Source organism: Chanos chanos, chromosome 10 (genome assembly GCF_902362185.1).
Source record: "Chanos chanos chromosome 10, fChaCha1.1, whole genome shotgun sequence".
In the NCBI taxonomy this organism is placed as follows: domain Eukaryota; kingdom Metazoa; phylum Chordata; class Actinopteri; order Gonorynchiformes; family Chanidae; genus Chanos; species Chanos chanos.
Genome location: NC_044504.1, coordinates 18,402,500 through 18,422,729, shown reverse-complemented (window position 1 = coordinate 18,422,729; position 20,230 = coordinate 18,402,500). Strand labels below are relative to the sequence as shown.

At 42.8% G+C, this 20,230-nt stretch overlaps 1 protein-coding gene across 1 annotated transcript in view; it reads right to left on the bottom strand.

Moving 5' to 3' along the window:
• Positions 1-18,826, bottom strand: part of ccdc88c (coiled-coil domain containing 88C) — a 41,449-nt gene extending 22,623 nt beyond the window's left edge. Inside the window, exons 1-6 of the mRNA XM_030785912.1 lie at positions 18,392-18,826; positions 17,087-17,187; positions 14,039-14,147; positions 2,421-2,490; positions 950-1,008; positions 127-210 (exon numbers count right to left, since the gene is read on the bottom strand). Coding sequence (XP_030641772.1) covers positions 127-210; positions 950-1,008; positions 2,421-2,490; positions 14,039-14,147; positions 17,087-17,187; positions 18,392-18,451 — 483 coding nt within the window. The 5' untranslated portion in view covers positions 18,452-18,826. The remainder of the gene's footprint in view (positions 1-126; positions 211-949; positions 1,009-2,420; positions 2,491-14,038; positions 14,148-17,086; positions 17,188-18,391) is intronic.
• Positions 18,827-20,230: the final 1,404 nt, after the last annotated feature.

Sequence of the window (20,230 nt, the reverse complement as noted above, 5' to 3'; positions counted from 1 at the left end):
CCTGTTCATCCAAGAACTGCATATATAATCCATTTCTGGGGCTATTCAATGACACCTGTGATCGAAAGTCATTTGGACAGGAAGAGAATAACCAAATGACATTGCTCAATGCCAAAGGACACTGACCTCCTGAATATGGGAGACGATAGCTGCCTGCGTCTCGATGTCCAGCAGTTTTATCTTCTCGATTATCTCCTCTTTGCGCTCACACTTTTGAGAAAGTGAGAAAGAAAAAAGAGAGAATGAAAGGATGAGAACAGCTATACAAACGTTGACATGCCTGGTTATGTCCTAATTCTGCAGTGACAGAATGAAATCTCCTCCCTTCTAGAAAGAGTGTTCACTGAACATTTCAGTCTTTGATTTAATGACGATGATTAAATGGATGAAAGGCTTAGGAGCAGAAGAAAGAGGTTGTTTCAGATGGGATAAGAAGGGAGTTTGCGCCTCTTTAATATGCTTCTGACAGACAGTCACTGTGAAGTAGGTAAGCTGCAGGATTAGGGAAACCTACTGAGAAAAACTTTTATACCGACATCAAGACAGACTAGACATAAAAATCTTTCTTTTTAAAGTAACTGGCGTCTATTTCAAAAACAGGAAAAACAGTGAAATTAAACGCACTGAGGGAAGAGAGGAGTGGAAATAGGGATAAAAAAAAAAAGACAAAGACTGAGAAGTCCAGAGCAGATGGGCCTAATTTATGGTGCTATAACGAGGTAAATGGTATCTACTGATTTTTAGGGATGAATTTTTGTGATTCAGTCATTTATGGTGCAGGCAAGATCAGTGTGTTTTGGTTTCACGCCGTAGGTAAGGGAAGGAACATGCCCAGACAGGTCATTTTTATGTAGCTTCCTGGTGCCGGTGGGTGGGAGAGAATGTGCAGAGAGACAGAGCAAAGTGAAAGCACAAACTTTGAGGCTCTGCCATTCACAGTGTCACTTACCTGAACAGCACAACCAAGGATCAGCAGCAGGAGTCTCTTCACTTCCTCCATACTTTTACCTGGAAGAACAAAGACATGTTCGTTAAGAAACAGTTTGACATGAAACCATTACACTCACAGGCGTAATGCAGGGAGGCGTAGACTGGCCCCAACGTGACTTAAGCTAGAACGGTCAAAGGGCATTTCCCTAGTTTGACACAAGCACGGCTCCAAGTTTGTCTTACATTTGGATTAAGTCTCATCATCAGCTAATCCTAAATGACAGAATGATCAGATTGGCGCCTCCCTTACCAATGCCCTGAAGCTACAAGTTCTTGTCCAGCTCAACCAGTCTAGTACTGGGTCATAATTAATGGATCAGAATTCATACCAAACCTTTGACCCAGTGTCAAAGCACAACGCTACATGTCTGTCATGTCTGTCCAAACATAACCATATCCACAGACATTGGCAAAAATACAGGCTTTCATATGTCATGAATTAAGTTTTTTTTTTTTAAATGCCAATTTCATTCTTGCTCAATGTCACCAAATGGCCCACTAAAGAAAACCAAAAACATCCCTTTGTTTTGCGGTCTCAGATGTTTATGTGAATTTTACATGATGGAAATTATGCTGATTCTGATAAAAAGTTATTTCTACTCTAGACAGGAACAGATATGCAAAGGAGTCAAATGGGTGTCAGGATCTGAAAACACGGGCAGTGCGCACAAACAAGAGGACGAACCACTTGCACGTCATCCTGAAGATGTCAATCTTATCACAACACAATAACAAAAGAGCCATTATGGCTGTCTAAATTTAGCCATGGGCTCCAGCTCACTGAACAAGCAGGGCTAAAGGGGGATGTTTGTGATTCTGTTTTTCTTTTTTTTTCAGTGTGAACATCCTTCCAGACATGTTTTGTCAGACAAGCAACAGTGATATCTTGTACTATCTTTGGTCAGAAACAGCTCTATTAACATAAACTAGAAAAAATAATGAAAATGTTACAGTGACTAACATCCATCGATCAAAAAACGCAGTCATCCTTGGTGAAGTGTGACTAACGGTCATTCTGTTGAAAGGCTGAACTCCTGACACTGCCCATGTTCTGTCACAGACACTGAAACTGTCTGCACTGGCTTTCTCAGGGCTCCTGGGCTAGCTGAACCCAGCAGTCTGTCAACAACATGCCCCCAGAATCTGGGCCAGTACGGGGAGAAAGCAGCAGACCTTAATGGTCTCCTTCCTGCCTTTCCCACTTCCGAAGGCCTTTACAGGGTGACAACATGTGCATCCTTTCTCTGAGTGCCACACAGCTTCAGAGAGAGGGCCTTCACGTCCACACAAAGAGAGCAAAGAGTGATGAATATGGAGAGATGTCCAAGACAGTTTCAGTTGACCTATTAGTGTCTGACCAACTGGATGTTAACAAAGGATCAGCAGGTAAGTGTCTGTAGAAAGGAAAGTAGAGAGTGAACTTAAGTTACCTGAAAGAGGGTCTTTGGCAATGGTCAATACATTGGGCAAGTTCATGAGGATGAGCTGTTGGAGACTCTCCTGTGGGGGAGGGAAAGGAACAAAGACCAGCAAAATTAAGCTTTTCAGATCAAAACTTCAGTGCTGTGAAAAAAGTATTTCTTAACTTGCTTGATCTAATGTGAAAACTGAAATCAATACAACATCCCAGTGAGGGGTTAGAGGGGTTAACTCACTGGGACCCAAGCAGGTCAGCAGGCAGAGGAAACAGCCGGTGGGGTGTGAATTTATGATGCAGGGTCATAAAATGGGACATACACCAAGGTGGGAATGGAAAACACAGATTCAGATAGCCAGGAAATCTTGATGAAAATGAAAGGTATTTGCAGTCCACAGGGGGGGGCATGTTTAGGGAGGGGATGGACTCATAATCAGTGCTGTTTAACAGATGTAACTTGTTCCAGTGGAGAAAGGAAAGACAGGGCACTGAATACACAAAGCTAGACTCTGTGTGTCTATATGTACAAAGAAACAGTACAGTTTACTGTACAGGAAAGTGAAGTGTACAGTGAAGGAAACATGCAGGAGAGTTTGTGTCGAAGCATGTGAGAGCAGACTTGACCTCAGGCACAACACCCTCCAGGCTCCAGGGCAACAAACCTCAACACAATCTACACACACCAGATAAGAACAAACAAGTCCATATGACCTGACCCCCTCATTCCTAAACACACACACGCACACATACACACACAGAGAGAGGATAGAAGAGGGAGGGAGGGAGGAGAGAGAGAAAGAGAACTAACAGTCCATGAATGTAGAGATTTAATTATTCCTCCAGCACTTAAGGTGTTACAACTTCACCCCTTCATTCCTAAACACACACACACACACACGCGCAACAGTTAACAGTCCATGGCCCACGAATGTAGAGATTTAATTGTTCTAGCACTCAAAGTGTTACAAAGCACTTGACTGACTTTATGAGAAGAGGTGTCTGTCAGTGAACCATTACACTCGCCCCATGGGTGAAAGTCATGTGCTCACTGACATAATTCAGCTGTGGAGATGGATTGGTATGACATCAAACCCCCCCCCCCCCCCCCCCTCTTCACTCCCCTACACAGCCAAGAAGACCCCCAGCTGATGGCTTAATTCAGGTTTCAGAGGGGGAATAAGTCCCTGGGGGAGTGGCTTTGTGTGCAGGGGTCTGATGTTGAAGAGCACTTTCCATTGGAAGAATAGACAAGCCTCAGCCGTGGCCCACGCTCTTTGTCAGGTAGGAGCCGTTCAGAGCATTCCATTTGTGGCCCCCGTCGTACTTCATCCTCTGCTCCTCATCCACCCGCTACACCACCCACCACCACAACCGCAAGACAGTCAGCTATCCAAACACTTATGCAGAAAGATCGACTTATGATTCACGCAAATAACCTGAAATTATCCCCACGGAGAAACACACAAGCTAGGAATGACAGTTAATGTCATGTGTCCTGTGCAGTCATCACACCATTCCTGTGTGTTGGAGATCACTGGAGCAAGTCCGTTACTCAGGTAACATAGCCTCCAGAGAGGAACATGCTACCTTTTTTTTTAAGACTCCATAAACCTAAACAGACAGCCTGTCAAAGTCTATGCCTTGGGTATTCAGGGATTTTTTTTTAGGGAACAAGGCAATTAGCTAAAAGCTTACATGTAACAGCAGGGACAAGAATGGAAAAAGAGTTCATACGTGAGAACTTGTGCTATGTCGCTAAGCAAGTTGTTGGCATCAACACATATAATTGCTACTTAGCACTATCAGTACCTGAAATACAAAATTAAACAAGGCTAATTACTAGCACTGAGTCCCATGCAAAACGAGCAGGCTTTTGCGTCTGTGTTGGCATCACATTTCAACTGACAGCCGAAGGTGGAATGACCCGAAGAACAAGGGAGCAGATCAAATATCACCTCATCCTCTGCGAAGCGGCAGCTATGGAACCGCAGATGCGGACAACAGTAGACCCCTGTTAACGGCATCCTAATTCTGATGGTAGCAGGGATAGAGCTACTGTAAATTTAATAGGACAACAGCAAAACAGATGGTAGCTCTCTCTCAGATGCACATATTGACAGTGGAAGCTTGACCTTAAACTGTAACTCTATCAGCAGTGAAACAGTTATACAGGCATGTGAACAGGCAGGTATATGTGCATATGAAAGAGGGTATCATCATTACTGATTAGCTCAGTTACCTTCCACTATGCAGGAGCTCTTTCATATAGTGAAGAGGAAATATTGGTATGTATGATATGGGATGTAAGTTTGCATATGACGCACAGCTGGGAAACCCAGTTGTCCTTGTATACCAGCCCAGGCCACTCAAAATGTTTTACATGTCTATTTGGAAAAATTAATGCTGCTTGCAGGATATTTCGGTGGAAACTTTGTCTAAACGTTTATAGAAAAGTACCCTTTATCCTAAAGTTCAGCTCCATCCTGGAAACAGTTATCTGTTCTGCAGTTTTGTGGATGTGGTTTGCCATTGTGTTGGTGGTAGACTTCACTGCACAGAAATGCTGGAAAGTTCCGTTTGGAGCCAAACACAGTCATGGGCTCATTCCCTCCGCTGCCACGCAGGACAACTGCCATATTGCAAACTAGGTTTTAGGAGTTTTTAGGAGCTCTTTGAAACTCTGAGTGGTTGGTTCACTGAGGTGTTTTACTCTGCTTGCTTCATCCCTTCTCCAGTCATGCTTATCTGCAACAGCTCGGTGTTCATGTCATCACTGTGTCCTTCACACAGGACTTGGGTCAAACAATCAAAGACCACTGCACCATCTTTTGAAATGCAGCTCAAACCCAAAATAGCCTATTTTCAATTGCACCTCAATAAAATGTTTGAGATGTAGCTTTATATTCAGTTTCCAGGGACTTTTAAATTTCCTACTGCTATACACAGACTCTCAGAATTTAGACGTAGAGGCTTCCTGTTCAGAGGAGATGAAAGAGGAGATGCAGAGAGGGATTAGGAACAGATATCGGGAGTCCCTTTCCAGCACCCTTGCCCCCAATCCAATCAATTAGAGAGCAGAGGCGCGACTGATGGGTAAGAGCTGCCACGGTTGTCAAGCAGAGAACCCTCCCCCATGACCAATGTGCAGTCTCCGAAAACTTCCTCCTATCCACAACCATGGAAACGGCTGCCCTCATATTACTATATTAGTCCTACAAAGTAACCAGTCCATCCAGCCCTATTAATATGCTACCCCAGCGAAAAAATCCAAGATATCTGTTGGAGTGAGGCTGAGAATGAAAGCCAGATCCTGTTATTGTAATAACTCATCCATGTCTCAACCACGGCTGTGATGTCTGTGCCCACGCCCCCCAGACTGTTTTTCTTTGACTTCTGTGTCAAGTAAATAATTGAAAAAGCAGCCTGAGAAACTCAAAGCAGAGCAAAAATAAAGGGCTTATCACAATGAGGGCACACCCAAAACAGACTGGCTGTGTTAAATACAACCTTCTAGGGCACTGAGATCCATTGTTTTTGTTTTTTGGTTTGTTTGGATTTTTTTTTTTTTTTTAGTCTTCAGCATTCTGTACCGGTATTTCAGGATACAAAGGTTCAGACCACAACAGCAATTATTTGGTCATTCCTTCTCTTTCATTCACTCACATTCCCTTTATATCACAGAGAATTTCTTTGGCAGTAAAAAGACACGCACATGAGTCAGCTTTACAAGAAACTAGAGCAGCGCTGTGTGTCTTCTCTCAGAAAAGTTTAAGCTCCAGAAATACTCCAACTATTGCAGCCATCAGCTCAGTTCAAATGCACAAAAACAAAACAGAGGAAAGTGTTTCCCAGGAAAGAGCAAGTGGCCACAGGATCAAAGCTAATCTAATTAATTTGAGAACATATTGACATTAGCAGATCAATACTCATTGTGGGGCAGTCTGATGGTTCACTCCTGGGTACTGTGACCCATTTCAGAACCCAGGCCCGAGGCCTGTTTTCCCAGCTTCACTGAGGAAAGTCCAGCCCCTGATCAATAGCTTATCCACCAGCCAAACATACACCACACATGTGCCCACTGGTATCACCACCACCCATAAAGATTGTGTGTGTGTGTGTGTGTGTGTGTGTGTGTGTGAGAGAGACACACTCAATTTCACCACTGTTTGTGGCCCACTTCTCTCCAAACTGCCTGGCCCACTGCACTACACTGACTTCCCCATTGAACGGACTGCATACTGCCCTACAACTCATTATACAAATAACTGACACACAGTCAATATTTAGAGTCTACATTAATATATAAAAGGCATATTAATAAATGAACCTTGTTAAACGCCACTGAATCATTTGCTACCTGAGCACCTATCCAGAAATTACAACATAAACTCAAATCTGCAGATAACATCTGTCTATCTGGCACTGGGTGACCAGTCAAATTCATCTGGAGGGAGTTTATTTGATATGTACTGAATTAAATACACTTTTAGTCATTTAAAATTAAATTCAAACTCTACATGCCATGTGTTCTTGCTAATTCAAATTAAAAAAAAATCTGAATTTATTACAACCCAAATAAACACAAGACATAGAAAGTCTGTCAAGCAACTGGACGGCTGGACGGCACCCATTTAGCAAATGTGAAAGGACTGGAAATGTAGTCATTCATGAAGGCCATATTTTTTAATATTTTTGTGAAGTTTTTGAAATACTGATTACTGCTATCTGGTTCCATCAGACCTAGTTTGAGATGGTGATGGTGTTTTGACAACTAAGCAGATGAAGTCCGGCAGAAGAGATGCAATAAAAAAAAAAAAAAAAAAAAGACAGAGCGGGCAGAAAGATGCCAAAAAGAGATAAGCCAAAAGTTATAAGTGGAAAGAGTGAAAACAAACAACTAGTGAAAAGTACATGTGATGCACCAGTCACAGAACCTTACCACTTCCTGTCAGTTCAAAGCTGATACCACCTCTGTTTGAAATCTTTATAGTGTCATAAAACAAGTAAAGCAACGCCTCCTGTGAAAAGTTAAGGCACTCCTTTAAGTGTTCACAGAGGTTTAAGTTACTGCAGGAGGTAGGGGGTGGGGGGGGGGTGTTCTCATAGGGTTTTATGAAGCATTGACTGTGATCTTTGGGATCTCACGTTATACCTGACAGACTGGTCTCGGGCGGCTGAACAGGAAAACAGGAAAACAGAGGGAGACAGAGAGAGAGAGAGCGAGATTTGATATTGCTGATTTATGGGTGGAGCCATCTCAGCGCATACATAAAAACACACTGTGCCACAGTGCAACAGCTAAGGGCAAGAGGCATACAGTCTGAGAAAAATCTCTCTCTTTCTCTCTGTGTAATTTTGTATATGTATGACTGCCTCTGTGTGTCTGTGTGTGTTTGGTGTAATCTCTGCAGATTACCACAAACATACTCTAGGTCCTTTTTCAGCCCACAGAAGACTGTTGAGAGGTACAGAGGAGCATTCCCATTTTGTTTGCCTGACAAATCTTTCTACCTCTTCTCCTCAGACCCAGCCTCTCTCATTCCTCTCCCTGCCTCCAGAGTCCACTAACCCACACAGTCTGGAGGAGCCCCCATAGGCTCAGCTGGCTCTCTCCACAGGCCAGTGGCACTGAGTCTACAGACAATCATTATCCCCGTGTCATAGAGGGACGCCAATGTGGGCGGGGTCCACTGTGGTGACTGAAGAGGCTATACAGGAGCTGGAGTCAATGCTACCTGTGCTGGGTGTGAGCCAGCTGAAAACCCCTTATTGATAGTGACTTCTTAAGAGAACGAGAGGAACAGACCCACTTGTGTTAGTGCTTTTGAGTTGGCTTATTAAAGTTAGTTCAACCTAATCATTGATTTAGACTCAGAACTGGTCTTTGGCCTGAATGCTTTAGCTTTAGCTGCATGTGGCATGCTCCAAAAAACAAACAGATGTTTATGTGAAAGTGAGTGAATGAATGCGTGAGTGACAGGGAGCAGGAGAGAGAGAGAGAGAAACTAAGAATAGTCCATAACGGCAGTTTAAGAACTACAGAATAAATGCCCTCATAAATTCTGGAGCAAAGACAAAAGGCTGTGAGCAGCACCACAATAGAGTCCCATACACAAACAGTGAGCATCTGCAAGCACTGGAACAATACAGTCTGAGATCTGACCTGGTTCAAGTTCCTAACAGAACTTTTACAATAGGCAAACAGGAATTCATTTATATGCAGTATCTACAGCAAGTTTCAGACAACACAAAACAGACAACCCAGAGCATCTGACACAACATTAGGTAAACCGTACATCAGACAGGATCCGACTACTGAGACTGAAGACTGAAGAGAACTATGATCCAGCATATAGTGTTACCCAAAGAGAAGCAGGCTTGTGTCACTTTACTGGCTCCATTTCAAGTTACAAAACCCAGCCACAGAGAGAAGCTTGCAAGCACCATAGGGGTGGTGTTCATTTGGCACTGTGTGTAAACCACTCACGGACCACAAGATGAACCACTTTACTTAAGATAATATTTGACACTGAATCAGTGTACAGATCTATGTAGATTAAAATCTGGTGCCTATGTAGATTAAAATCTGTCCTCTCCCTGACGTTCCTCTCAAAGCATCAATGCAAGGACTGCGAACTCTAGGAAAACAACAGGTTACAAACGAAAAAAAAAAAAGGTACTTTTGCCTAGGAAAGAAGACACACATCAGAAAAGTGGTTGTAATCCTGGAAAACAGGAACTGGAGAGAGAAGCGAGAGGCTTAGTGCACAGTCAGTGGGGCTTTGTTTTTGTGTTTCCCACGGCAGCAGACTCAGGAGGGGGCTTCCTGCATGCACGAGTGGGAGGCAGACACATCCCAGCAAACTAGAGGTAACGAGAGCAGACTGTGTGTGTGTGTAGTTAAGCTTACAGGGGACGGAAAGGAAGAAAGGACGACAAGAGTAGGAGGGAGGAACAAGGAAAAAAGGCAAAGAGAAAAAGAGAGATAGAGAGAGAGAATGAGTATGAGTATGAGACAGTGAGGAAAAGAAGAAAGAGGAAAGGAGAGAGACTGATGCACTGCGCTCTGTTCTTCTGTGACTGTGACTCTGGCTCTGGTCTCTAGGGCTCTACAGGTTTATAGTACCAGGGAAACTGTACACCTCTGGGAACAGAGATGTCATTTCTGCCGAGGGCAAATACTTGAACAAAGGGCACACAGACCTTCTCAAAAACACACCTGCTTTTTTCACAGCCAGTGAGAGAGAGAGACCAGCAAATGGCTACTGAGGAGGTAGACTATAACCATGAATGCCAAGAGAAAATGCCAGAAACGCCGAGGTTACGATCAGTAAACTATTCCTAAGGGCATGAATAGACACGAAGAAAAGGGTCACATTTACCACAGTTCTATTCACATACTATAACTGAGTCGAAACCACATCTTCCATACTGGTCAGAGACATAATTGCTGCCAGGAACAGATCTCTTTTTATAAAAGAAAGAAAGAAAGAAAGAAAGAAAGGAAGAAAGAAAGAAAGAATATATATAGGCAGGGTACATTCAGAATGATAAAAGAGGTGTGGCTTGAGAGGAAAGTGATAAAAACTAAGCGACATGTTTAGAGTCAGGCTCAATGTAACTACAGGAACCAAATATGACAGACCAAACTATTTGTCCTAGCAATCCCCAGATTCTACACACACACACACACACACACACACACACACACACACACACACACACACACACACACACAAACAAACCATTTGAATATGCACCAGAAATATGCTCAGGTGATGGTAGAAATCACACAGTGTAACAGCCTCCAACCTCTCCCCAATTAGTAAGCACCCAGGTCATTCCAACTGAAAACAAACACGAGGTACTAAAGAGTGTCAGGGTTTTAAGGCGTTTAAAGCAGCAGCAGTGGGACCCCAGTGCAGTTCATTTCACTCACGGATAAAACAGCAGCCTGAGCGCACCATCTCTCTCATAGAACAGAAAAGAGAGGAGTCAGTTTACAGTCACTCAGAGGGACATCCACACCCCCCCCCCCCACCTCTCTCTCTTTCTGGGACAATAGGCAGGGAAGAACCAGAACAGAGCCCTTCCCCCTCTGGCCTATTGTCCCTCGTCACTTGTGCTTCGATGGTGGGACGCTTCCTTGTCAGTGAGCAGGGAGTCATTTAGGAGCTAATCTAATTTAAGGGAGAAAAGAGGAGGGAGAATGCAGACAGGGAGATGATTCTTTGGGGGGGGGGGGGGGGGGGGGGCAACAGCACTGGCGCTCAAATATTCAGTTTAGGGTGTGAAACTGTCCATATGCCTCCATGTCTCCAGTTCCTCAATGAAAACTAGGGCAAAGCAGGTTTGCATAGATTAAACCATTGAATGTGAGACAGACTTTGGGTTTAACCTCAAATCCCGGTTAAGCTGGGAGAATGATTAATTTTGGCATTAGGTTTTGGTAGATCCAGTTAAACTGAAATGCTGCCTCAGCCCCTCATACATTTCTCTCTAAAACTCATATTCTATGCAACTTTTTTTAAAGGAATATATTAGTCCAGTCTACCAGTGGGGGTGGAGCTACTTACCTTGTCGCCAGGTAACCACTGATATGTATCATGTAGAGGGGGCTGGGTACTGTATTTGCTCAAGGAGAGGCTGCATATCTAAATAACTGATAATGATTTGCACATGCTAGCTTTATAGACAACAGATATGCATCGGTTGGAAATATATGACACCACTAATGTATTTCCTGTGTGACTGATACAAACACATGCTAACTAGACTTGGTTCACAAATGGTTCAAAGATGAGAGGCCACCATGCCATTTTATGATTCCTGTACCAGCCAGGAACAATTATGTATTTCCACTCCAAAAACAAACTGGGATTTACTTGCAGTCCTCTACAGGGCCATACAACAACATCTTTATTCTCTCTGCCAAACAAACTACATTTAAAACACAGTGAAAAAGACGCATAAGCACAGCTTATCTTTCTGGCCTTCTGGGCTGCTCACAATGCATGATGGCCACACTCTGTTAGTTCTGTAGATGGATGACATCATTCAGCACTACAATTGCCAGTCTGGGTGTGTGTGTGTGTGTGTGTGTGTGTGTGTGTGTGTGTGTGTGTGGGTGAGAATGAAGGGGGAGTGGGAGATGCAGGGAGGGGTAGTGAAAGGGGGAGAGTTGTTCCATTGCCTTTGGGGATCATTGTGCAGATTCATGTTGTGTAGTGCTTGACAACAGAGCCACCAGACACATCAATGCCTTATATCAAGTGAAGCCCATTTGAGTTTCAGAGGTTAACAACACTGCAGTCGATATGTAAAAAACATTGCTGTAGGAGCTGACCACAACACTGACAGGAACTGACAGTGATATTTTGCTGATGCTGTGTATGGATATACTGACTGACTGAGCTGACAGCTGACATTTCTGATTTAACATAGTTCTGCTCAACAGACGTGAGCCGAGACCCTAAATCAGACAAAACATACGCATTCTAACTTTCACAACAAATAACAGCACAGGGAGAAAAACAAGAGTGAGAAAAAGATTGTTTAAGTACAGTGAAAGTTACACAACTACAACCAGAACACACACGGACACAATATTCGTTATTGCTACTGGGATTTTATTCGATTAACCTGACACTATTAGCCTTCAGAAGTAAATATGTTCATTCCCAGTATCCACTGGCCGTCTACAGAGGAAAACTGATGTGGAGAGAGGGGTTTGAACTGGAGAATAGAGGGCAGAGGAAAAAAAATGAAGATGCTAATCTAAATTGAAAGCTTAAAAAAAGCTAAACGTTCGAATGCTGAACAAACTGACTATTCCATCAAATACTAACCCAACATCCCTAAACTCTTGGTATTTAGGACCCTTTATCAATTCACACTGGCTTCCACCTCTGAGGATAACACCCCGTAAGCATGTTCAGGGGTGTGATGAACACAGATTTAACACAATACTTCTGTCCTAGTTGAGAGCAGTGATGACCCATAGCAGACCACGGATGTTGCCATTCCCTCTGCCTAAACAGTCACATACAGGAGTTACAAGACAGCCAAACTAGAGCTGTTCTATGTCCTTATGAAACACACCTTGTGAGGGGAGGCCAGAATCACACATGAACTGGCTTCTGTTAGCCCATCTACGCCTCCACTCTAACTCAAGTGCCTCATTAACCTGAGCGACCACACAGAGGAATAATCACCCCCACTGCACAGCTAGAAAAGATGACCTGTTAAGGCAAGTTTAAATGCTTAGTTTGAAATTTGTACATCGCAATGTGAGAGCACTTCTGTAAACACACACACACTCACACGCAGATACATACACACACGCACCCATGCACACAGAGGGCTCTGTTACTCATTATAAAGCCGAACATAGATGACCAATAAAAAACAAGCAGTTAGACATGTGAAGAGGGTTCCTCCCTCTCTGAGTGTGAGTTTAAGGGAGGCCCACACTTAGGCAAAACTGACGACGTGTCCTCCAGCCTCTCTCTGTCAATAAGGCTTTCGAATAGCAGCATTATCAAATTTACACCTGATAAACCAGCCTGATTTTATTCAGGCCACTCTAAAGAGGTGTATTTCTGTTAGAGGGAGAGAGCATGCAAGTGGAGCTGTGAAAGTGAATGAGGTAAAGAGAGAGACTGAGTAAGACAGGGAGGGACAGATTCATTTCAAACTTTGGACCTGTAAACATGTCTCTGGCCGTGTGTGTGTGTGTGTGTGTGAGAAAGGCAGTTAGGCAACCATGGTGCCAGAACAGGAATGCTGCTGGGAAGGGTCAGCCAAGAACCGTGTGCGTGTGTGTGTGTGTGTGTGTGTGTGTGTGTGCGTGCGCCTGTATATATGACAGTACTTGTGATGTGAGTCCATCCCTGAGCAAACCAAAAGAATCACCACCAGTAAAAACAACAAAAGAGAACGACAGAGGACTCCAGACAAGCTCACTTCCTCATCCTGCCTAATCCATGCTTATCAATTATCATTCCTGATAAAGCCTTTTACAGTCTAAAGATCATGTTAACTAAGTTAATGTTTAAGATGACGCTTAAGACCACAGTCACAGCAATATCATTTTAATCTAAAAAACCTCAAAAGATCACCTTCATCTGCGTTTATCTTCTTGATTTCAAATTAAAAATAAAAGTGGAAAAAAAAACAACAACTGTACACATTTAAAATAATTTTAATAAATAAATAAATTTAAAGCAGATTTTGTTCGCAGTGAAACACAGAATAAAGATGAGAAGCATTTGTGATATATGGCCTGTCAGCTTCTTGACCCTTGAAAAGCTGCAGTGATTAAGGTCACAGGACTGCTGTTTGACATTGATACATTCCTTCAGGGATACACAGCCTCTAGACAGATTTAATCCTCCATCACTGCTCTGGGTTTGTGTGCACCAGCTGCTGTCTGATCACCAATATGAAATACACACACACACAATCACACATGCACACACGCACAAGCCTTGTTTTAACCCCTGTAACTGTGAGTTCATATCTGTTAGCTTGATTCCAACGTCTATCTCACCAATAGAAGAGAGTATTCAGAATGACCAGGAAGTACAAAGCACTAAGCAGCAGGAAGTGGGAGAGACAACAAGGCCTTACCTGGTAATAACTTTTGATGTGTCTGATAACAGTGTTAAGGTTTTGGATTCTCAGGTTGACATCGTTGTTGACTTGTTTGTTTACTCGCTGGTTGCTGGGACTTGGGTCTCTGGTAACATAAAAAGAGCACACACGTGATTCTACACATCGATAAATCTCAACAACTACACATCATATTTCTATTAAAATAGCAAAATCTACTTAATACATACTTCAGAATTGCTGCTGGTCATTTTCAATAGAGCATTAAACAAAGTTTTATTACATATTAATCATTGGCCTCTAATTTTAGAATTAAAATCTAACCTCACTACATAGAGCAATGAACCACTTAAAAAAAATTCAAGGGAAGATTCATTCAATTTAAGGGAGTAGTTCACAGTAACACACACAGTCTAGTCTGCGGTAGTCTGTTTCGTGTTCTGAGGGGCGGTTTCTGGCTGGACAGTGTGGAGGTCCCATACAGGCCCTGTTTCTGAGGGGCGGTTTCTGGCTGGACAGTGTGGAGGTCCCATACAGGCCCTATTTGTCTTCCCTCATTTACATTTGTTTAGTGGGCACGGCATGCAAATTCTGCCAGCTTGGCTCAGAATCCCTGCTTGCTTGTGAAAGACCTTTAGCAAAAAAAAAAAAAACAAAAAAAAAACAGGGTCCATTTTCACACCGTTGCCCCTTCAAATACTTTTTTTTTGGTCATCCTTCTAAACCCTAAGTGTCATGTTTTGGGCACATATTTCTGGCACAGGTATTCTAGTTGGCAGAAAGGATGGAAAAACATGTGCTTGTTTGCTTTGCAGAAGTGATAGTCAGACAACAGGAGACATTTCAGACTGTCAGGGGGAATAAAGGTGGCATCAGAGCCTCTTTAAAAGGCATACAGAACAGAACCGCGTCATCTGAAGCGACATCCAGACGCACACATCCTAGCATGGCTTTTTTTTTTTTTAACGTAATTATGTTCCTGTTGAAGCACATGAGGCCAAGCAATGCCACACAAACCTAAACCAGAGCAAACCAAACACAGAGTGTGTGTGTGTCCCTGTGGACTATACTGTCAATGCTGTGTGTATGGTCTTGGTCTAAATCAACTCAGCTGAGGATTCCACATCCTCACTCATCTGTGGTGGCAGGGAGGAAACAGACTAAACACCTGCCTGGCTGTGTGTGTGTGTGTGTGTTTGCGTGCATGCTGTAACTAATAACAACCAGGCACCTGCATACACCTAAAGACCCTTAGCCACAGAACACACCTCTGCATCTCCACAGACACAGACAAAGCAAAAGGTAAGTACCTAACAGCATTCAACATGGCAATGGTGCCTGCATAACAAACAAGTACAGACAGCCTATCATGCAGCAGCACAGAGAGTAAAAAGTGCAAAATGCAGCTCAGGCAGTTTTAAGATTTACTTATGCTGTTCTACATTAGCATAAACACAGTCAGAAACATACCATGTGTGCAACTGTGAAACTGTGAGCATCTCAGGGGAATTCATGCAAGACACAATCACACATATGTCACTCTCTCCTAACAGACAGTAAAGTGTACATGTGCTTTCACCTCCCCCTTAACAAAATATATGTCCTTTGTTTGAAGAGGTCCAGCATTTAAGCCATCTCATTAAGGGGAGGGGAGCTAGTGGCAGCTCAGAGAAAGTGGGTTAAAGGACAGAACTAAAACGGAGGGGCGAGTGAGAGGGGGAGAGAGGAGGAGACAGAAGTGAGGGGGGGGTCTACGGTTAGCACAGCTGGGAGAAACACAAAGAGATAGACACTGAGCCGGGGGATGGAAGTGGGAGAGAGAGAGAGAGAGAGAGAGAGAGAAGAGAGGAGGAGAGAGAGAGAGAGAGAGAGAGAAGAGGGGGGAGAGAGAGAAGAGAGGGGGAGAGAGAGAGAGAGAGAGAGAGAGAAGAGAGGGGGAGAGAGAGAGAAGAGAAGGGGAGAGAGAGAGAGAGAGAGAGAAAGAGAAAGAGAGAAAGAGAGAGAGAGAGTGCGTGAGAGTGCGAGAGAGAGAGAGAGAGAGAGAGAGAGAGAGAGAGAGAGAGAGAGAGAGAAAGAGAGATTAGCACAATGGAAAAAGCACAATTAAGAGTTCTGAAAACTTTGGGTTGATGCATGAATGAATAATAAGGATATAAAGAACCTTGATTTTCTTCCTTTCATCTAATCTGAAAGAGGCAGGAAATCCACACTTCAACTGTGACAAGGTCACAACCACATTTCAGAAAGACAAAACAAGATGGCTGAGACCTATGCTATGTCAGAATTGTTTTATGTTACAGTTACCTGTCTGCACAGCATCATAAAAAACAGGAAATTGTATAGTTAAGCCTCGAGTCATTCTTAACACTTCGCCTTATTAGTCAAGGGGTATACACCAAAAATTGTCTGCGCAGCTGTGTCACAATGCAGATGCAGAGTGTATCTGTGAGACTGCAAACCAGACAGAAACTACAGAGAGCTGGAGGTAACTGAAACCTGTGTGGTGTCTCCCTCATCTAAAAAAAACATGACTTTTTCCCAGAATGCACTGAACCATACCACCCCAAATAGTTTTACACTCATACTTATTTAGTGGGAACACACCTATTTCTGTTCTTAGACAATACCTCCAGAATAATGCTTCACCTCAGCTATTTGGATAAATATATTTCTTTTCCTCAGTACTCAGAGAATATCCCTTTTGGTTACAGACGCATGAGGTATCTCTCTGCTGCCGAGACAGTGGTTTTTGGGGTACAGGGGACACTATGATGAAACACCTCTACACAAACACACAGACGCACACACAGTATAAATCCTCTTCAATGGCTCATAACAACAAAGAGAGAGAGAGAGAAAGAGAGAGAGCGAAGCAACGCTGCACTGAAGCGTGAAGGCACGGATGGTGTCTCAGCACTTAGTTGGATGCCATACAGGGGGCGAGAGAGGATGTGGCTTCAACAGAGAAAAAAAAAAAAAGACTGAAGCCATACAACAGCTGCACCTTTACACACGTGTACACACACACACACACTCTACACACATACAGAAGCCTTGACAACTCACATGTGTGTCATTATCTTATGAAGGAGGACTCCATCCACTAGGTCCATGAACATGGAGAGCTTGTCATCTGCACCAGAGCCCAGTGGGCCAAACGTCTTCACCTGCAAAGAGATGAGTGGAGAATTAAGGGAGTTTACAGGTCAGAAATAAAGTTTACAAAAACAGTCATTACTGCCCAGTATTTAAGATAGCACATGTGAAACACAGATCAAATCATCTCAGAGTACCTCAAACCAATATCATCTAAAAAAGTTTGGGGATTTTTTACTGAGCAAGCACTTCAAGCATTGTCTCAGTTTCATAAAGCAGTGACACACAGGATGTTGTCAAGTGTGCAAGCATTAAGTGTCTGAAAATTAAATGAGTGTACGGATGAAGCACAGTACAAAGAAGCGACAGACAGACGAATAGAGTGACAAACTGGGGATTTGTCCAGTCGGGACAGGGGTTGTCTTGATGCAGCAGCAGGCTCACTATGAGCTGGGCAAGAGCTAGTGAGGTAAAAGAGGAAAAAGTTGAAAAATGTAAAAGCTGTGAAGAGTGCTCTGTCTTACAGCACATAGAGATCAGGGAGAGAGAGAGAGTCAAAAGAGAAAGTCAAAATTTCACTATAACCTCTAAAGAAAACTCCGTGATGAGTGTAAATGTCAAGAGTGAGTATGTGTGTGTGTGTGTGTGTGTGTGTGATGATTTGCTGTAGTTTTACAGTGTTATTTGGTTTGTTCCTGCTAGTTCTATTGCACTTTAGGGTCCCATGAGTTTAAGGAACTGGCCACAGGATGATCAGGAATATCACTTAAAATATCAAGAAAACATTGTAGCAATGGCGGAGTCACTTTGGTGCATTACAAGATACAGCATAAAACGTACAATGTCATCATTCTCAATAACCAGTCCAATATCTGCCTCTACAGACAATTATTATTAATAGCTAGCTTACATCGGCCCTATAACACAGCACGCATTATACCGCCGACAATACAGTACGACAACATTGCGAACAAAATCAAGAGACAATAGACAATATTTTAACTCATATTTGAACCAATATGAGTGTGTCACAAATTCCCCAATTAAAGGGGGGGGGGGGGGGGGGGGGGTCAAACATCGGTTCTTTTTACATTATTACAAATTTAAGAGTTTATTAACCATAAACAAACTTTGCTTTAGCTGCTCAGAGTCAACAAAACTGTTTAAAAATCATCATGATCATGAAAGAATACATTTAAGTAATCACCATGGCAGGTGCCTTGGTGCAGCTATCGTTTTTACAACGTTTATTTTTGAACAAGGGGCTCATCTTACCCAGATCACAAGCGGTGATTCCATGAAGTTCGACATCAGTTCGGAGACGGTAATATCCATTTTGACGAACTCCAAAGAAATTCCGCACAGCAGTTAAGTCCGAAAATTGTGTTGACAATAAGACGTTTCAGTCCAAAACATTCCGTGGCGCTAAGGACCCTGCATGCCTGCCCAAGCTTAGAACAATGCCTGAAGGCACTGGAGATCAACCCCAAGCTTAGAATAACAAAATGATTAATCCTTTCTGTAACGATGATTATATCCACGGTGTCCTCAAGTGCAATTTTTGTACTCTAATGAGCGCTCTCCACAGACAAGTGTGTGATTACATTTGATTTTGAAGTCGATCAACTTTTGCTGTTTCCTATTGGCTCGAATTCAGCTTCAACAGAACAAAAGTAAGTCCTAAGTCGAAAGGTCTAATTGACCGCATGAATACCTTAAAAAGAAAGAAACTAAAACAAACTTAAAATAATCCAGCGATGACTGATTTCAGCTTGATGAATTCTAAAGGTAGGCACAAGAACGCCAATATGAAAAGTTGTACATGTATCCGCGAACGGTAAAAGTTCAACCCCGCTCCATGGTCCACCCGTTTGCCTCGAGTTGCTTGTCGCCGAGCATCCAACCTGTAACCGCATGCATCGAGAGCTACAATGACACCCCTAACAGCCAATCAGATAGCGATGTTCCACGGGGGTAAGAAAACAGCCAATCTGAGACTTGTGAGAGCTGGGGTTAAATTAAAATGACGTCATTAACAGACGTACGGCGGGGACCGCAAAATTTAATACCCGACCTAGCTCGTTGGCACCATCAGCTGTTCTTTGTTGGTCAGGAGAAAATAATCTTTTCATGTCAGGCACGTTTTGTAACATCGGATTTGATATAATATGGCAAATCGATTGAGAACGTCATCTGAAAAAACAGTCGACAATATATCTACAATATGTATAAAGTATCTACTGCATGTGAGGTGGACAGGAAAAGTTATCCCCAGACACCGTTATCAGTAGAATTCTTCGCACTGACCTGGCAACGGAACTGAGTCCAACTGTAGCTCATGTACGGTTCAGTTAGCCTACTGCCAATTTGTATTATATATCATAGCACAGTAGTCGGTTTTCTGCGTCTGTTACTTTATGTAGTCATTGACGATGAACTGTATGGAGCCCTATATCTGTCAACTACAAACATAGAATGAATACCCATGAAACCTTCAGAACGCCCCATTATGAAAATGAAAAAAGAGAGGGAAAATTTCCAAATACATATTTCGACATGATAGCGACACTTTCCTTTTGTTTTTGGAAACAGGCGATTTGAAAATGAAAGTTAGGTCATTTCAAAAGCAACTTATGCAGTTCCACACAAGTTTACTTCCAAAAGTGTTGAAATGGTGTTGAAACTCAAGGTACACTTCAGATAGATCTTTATTAAATGGGTCTTTGATATATCATTGAACGCAAAAGAAAACTATGAACTCTGAACTTTATTAAATGATTATTAGGACGTGACAAAACACACAAAAGTTCAACACACAAAGCAACATCTGTCTAGACTACACAAATAACTTGAACATAAAAATCACAAATCACTTATACATTGAAAAATAAAAAAAAATTGATCAATGAGTCAATAAAGATGAAATCCTTTCGAGTGGTGCAATGTCCAGATGTTTTGTTCGAGTTGTGGTCTGTTGCAAGTACTAGTCTAAGCGGTCAGTGGGTAATGGCAACACAGTGGCTTGGCGTCTCCTAAAGAAAGCTTTGATCTTCTTTTTGGTTGGCAAGATGACAACCTTGTGCCGGAGTAGGAAGATACTGAAGAGCAGGCCAC